This window comes from Penaeus chinensis, chromosome 2 (assembly GCF_019202785.1).
Source record: "Penaeus chinensis breed Huanghai No. 1 chromosome 2, ASM1920278v2, whole genome shotgun sequence".
Lineage (NCBI taxonomy): Eukaryota > Metazoa > Arthropoda > Malacostraca > Decapoda > Penaeidae > Penaeus > Penaeus chinensis.
This window is the reverse complement of record NC_061820.1, coordinates 1,822,657-1,825,156: the sequence shown is the minus strand read 5'-3', so window position 1 is coordinate 1,825,156 and position 2,500 is coordinate 1,822,657. Positions and strand designations below refer to the sequence as shown.

Below are 2,500 nucleotides of genomic sequence, written 5' to 3'. Positions count from 1 at the left end.
ATGCAATATTAGGGGAAGGACATCCTCTCATTACAATGGATTAGAAAATGTATAAGTCGAGGTTTATAACACACTGAACCCTTGCTCTTTTACAGGCTTTAACACTGCCACCTCCTTTTCATCGAGGCAAAACACTAGCCTACCGGTTGTTGTGTGTGATGATGGTACGCAAGCATGATATCCCACCACCAAAAGACATTCTTACACATTTTTATAGAGTTCTTCACCAAGGTTTAGTTGGTCAAGATCAGGTATGTGTAACTAAATGATTTGTTTAGGATTTTTAAAATACAGCTTATTATTTATGACATTTAGAATTGTTGCTATTACAAAGAGATGTGAGTTAATGATATATGCAGTGAAATATGGTTCTTTCAAAGGCAATTTTATATTTAATTTTTCCGTAAATCCTCAGGAAATAATCAACACATTAGTAGCAGAATGTGGCCCACACTTCTTCTCCCTGGGATTACCAGGTGCTACCATGCTCACCCTGGATTTCATTTTTGCTACTAACACTGTCATAACTGCTCCTGATTCCAAAGTTGTAAGTTCGTCCTTTTCTGTGTTTGTTATTGTATTAAGGGGATTTTATTTGTTAATTGATTTTGCTATGGTTAACTTGTATATTTATAAAGTATATATTCATCCAGTGTTCAGTTCATAATCTTGGAAGACGATATCCACATGAGATGAAAATGTATTTTGATATTGGATTGTATTACACGTACTCTCTGAGGAACAATGTAATCTGAAAAATATTTTACTTTGCTTCTTACAGCAGTCACCGCGTCTAGAGGCCTTAAGTCTCCTCGGATCTTTGCTGCCGCTCTCATCGCTTTACCCGTCCATGCCAGTCCTTCAGCCTTCTGCCTCGGATCTTGCTCTTATGAACTGCTCAGATGTTAAGGTTTGTTAAAGTGTTTAAGTGTCTTAAAGAGTGTTGATGGGCCCAGCCTGCAAACTTTTCCTAGGATATATTGCATGAGAAAGAACATAATTAGTATAAGCAGTTAATCAGATTCCCACTGTTAATACTTTTAGGTATATTTCATAAGCAGAAGCCAGTATATAAGCTATTATCATGGGAAGGCATGGAAATGATGCATCTCTTCCGTTCCATTTCCAGGATCACTTGGTGAATGTGTTACTGAAAAGCGGGAAGAAGGACAGCTGGTGGCGCACCAGGTCCCTGGCCTTGTGCACGCTAGCCCTTTACCTCTACCATGAGCTGGCCAATCAGACTTTCCACACGAAGGTCAATGAGGCTATAAATGTCCTCCTTGCGTCCTTGAAGGTAAAACAGGATAGCAACCCTTTAGGCGTAGAGTCAGCCTTTGACAGAATAGGACAGCATTGAGTTTTTTGGCATTGTTTGTTGGACTAAGTGTTGTTGATGAGTAGCTTTTTTCCTTATCATTATTTTTTTTCTGTATCAAGTGTAGTTTATACTTTTTATACTACTAACTTACCAGAAGATTACCTTGGAAGTTGGAGGAATACTTCATGCTTACACATTCATAATTCTCCTTGAGCTTAAAGTCATGTATTTTATTTTAATAAATTGACTATGCATGCCTTCAGAGTATTACTTTGTAACAAGAAAATCTTGCATGAAATTAGTGTGTTTTATGCTTACAGCATTTTAATTGCTTTGCTGAATATATGTTGTTTGTAATTTTTATTCTGTAGTTTACAATTTGTTGTTAAGATGTTATATAGGCTAATTACTGCTAACTATATATTGTATGTGAAAAATGTGTAGGTAAATTTTATTGAAAACACTAATTTTGGATTGCAAAGTCTGTGTCACCATTATTCCAATTTGTGAAGTCCTCACCATCAAACACCTGTGTGTAGAATGTAACAGATTGTTTTCTTCTCATAAACCATTTCAAATATAAGTACCCTCCTAGAGACAAATGATGGCACTACTTTGTTGTGTGTATTTATTTTACTACACATTTTCTACATCTTACCCTGGGCAATGAGGGCATTTGAGCAGTAAAGCATGATCCAGAACTGATGAGTGTTTTGCATTCTAGCAAGCAGTACCTTCAACGCACCCAACTAAGCATCTGGCCCAGAATGCTGAGGTATATTTTGCCGTGTGTGAAGTCTTGTAGTGTCGGGGAGAGGTTGGGGAGGGCGGCAATCACGAATGGATCTAATCTTACTTGTGGTTGTGGAAGGTGCTGTCCTCTGAAGCCCAAACTAATGAAATTGTTTGTCTGTTTATTTTTGTTTATTTATTTATTTTATTTATTTATTTTTGTATGTACAATCTTTCATGAGGGGGACAAAGTATTGTAGAAAGGGAGATGAATGGTAAAACGCTTATAATACAGATTAACCTTTTGGTGGCTTTTAGAGCTCATTGCAGTTATAACTATCCCAGATACATGAACAAGAACATGTAATGAGTGTTTATATATTTTTGTAATTTAAGCATGCATATATCAGCACATACTGACATGTATATTTGAGCACAAACATATTC

At 36.5% G+C, this 2,500-nt stretch overlaps 1 protein-coding gene across 3 annotated transcripts in view; it reads left to right on the top strand.

The window, feature by feature from the left end:
• The window catches only part of LOC125030835 (ral GTPase-activating protein subunit alpha-2-like), a 44,264-nt gene that overhangs the window by 16,944 nt on the left and 24,820 nt on the right, over positions 1–2,500 (top strand). For 2 of the 3 annotated variants that reach the window (XM_047621149.1, XM_047621167.1), the window contains exons 20-24: positions 96–251; positions 416–547; positions 782–910; positions 1,130–1,297; positions 2,046–2,096. In XM_047621149.1, coding sequence (XP_047477105.1) covers positions 96–251; positions 416–547; positions 782–910; positions 1,130–1,297; positions 2,046–2,096 — 636 coding nt within the window. The remainder of the gene's footprint in view (positions 1–95; positions 252–415; positions 548–781; positions 911–1,129; positions 1,298–2,045; positions 2,097–2,500) is intronic. The other variant, XM_047621157.1, reaches the window with a different exon arrangement.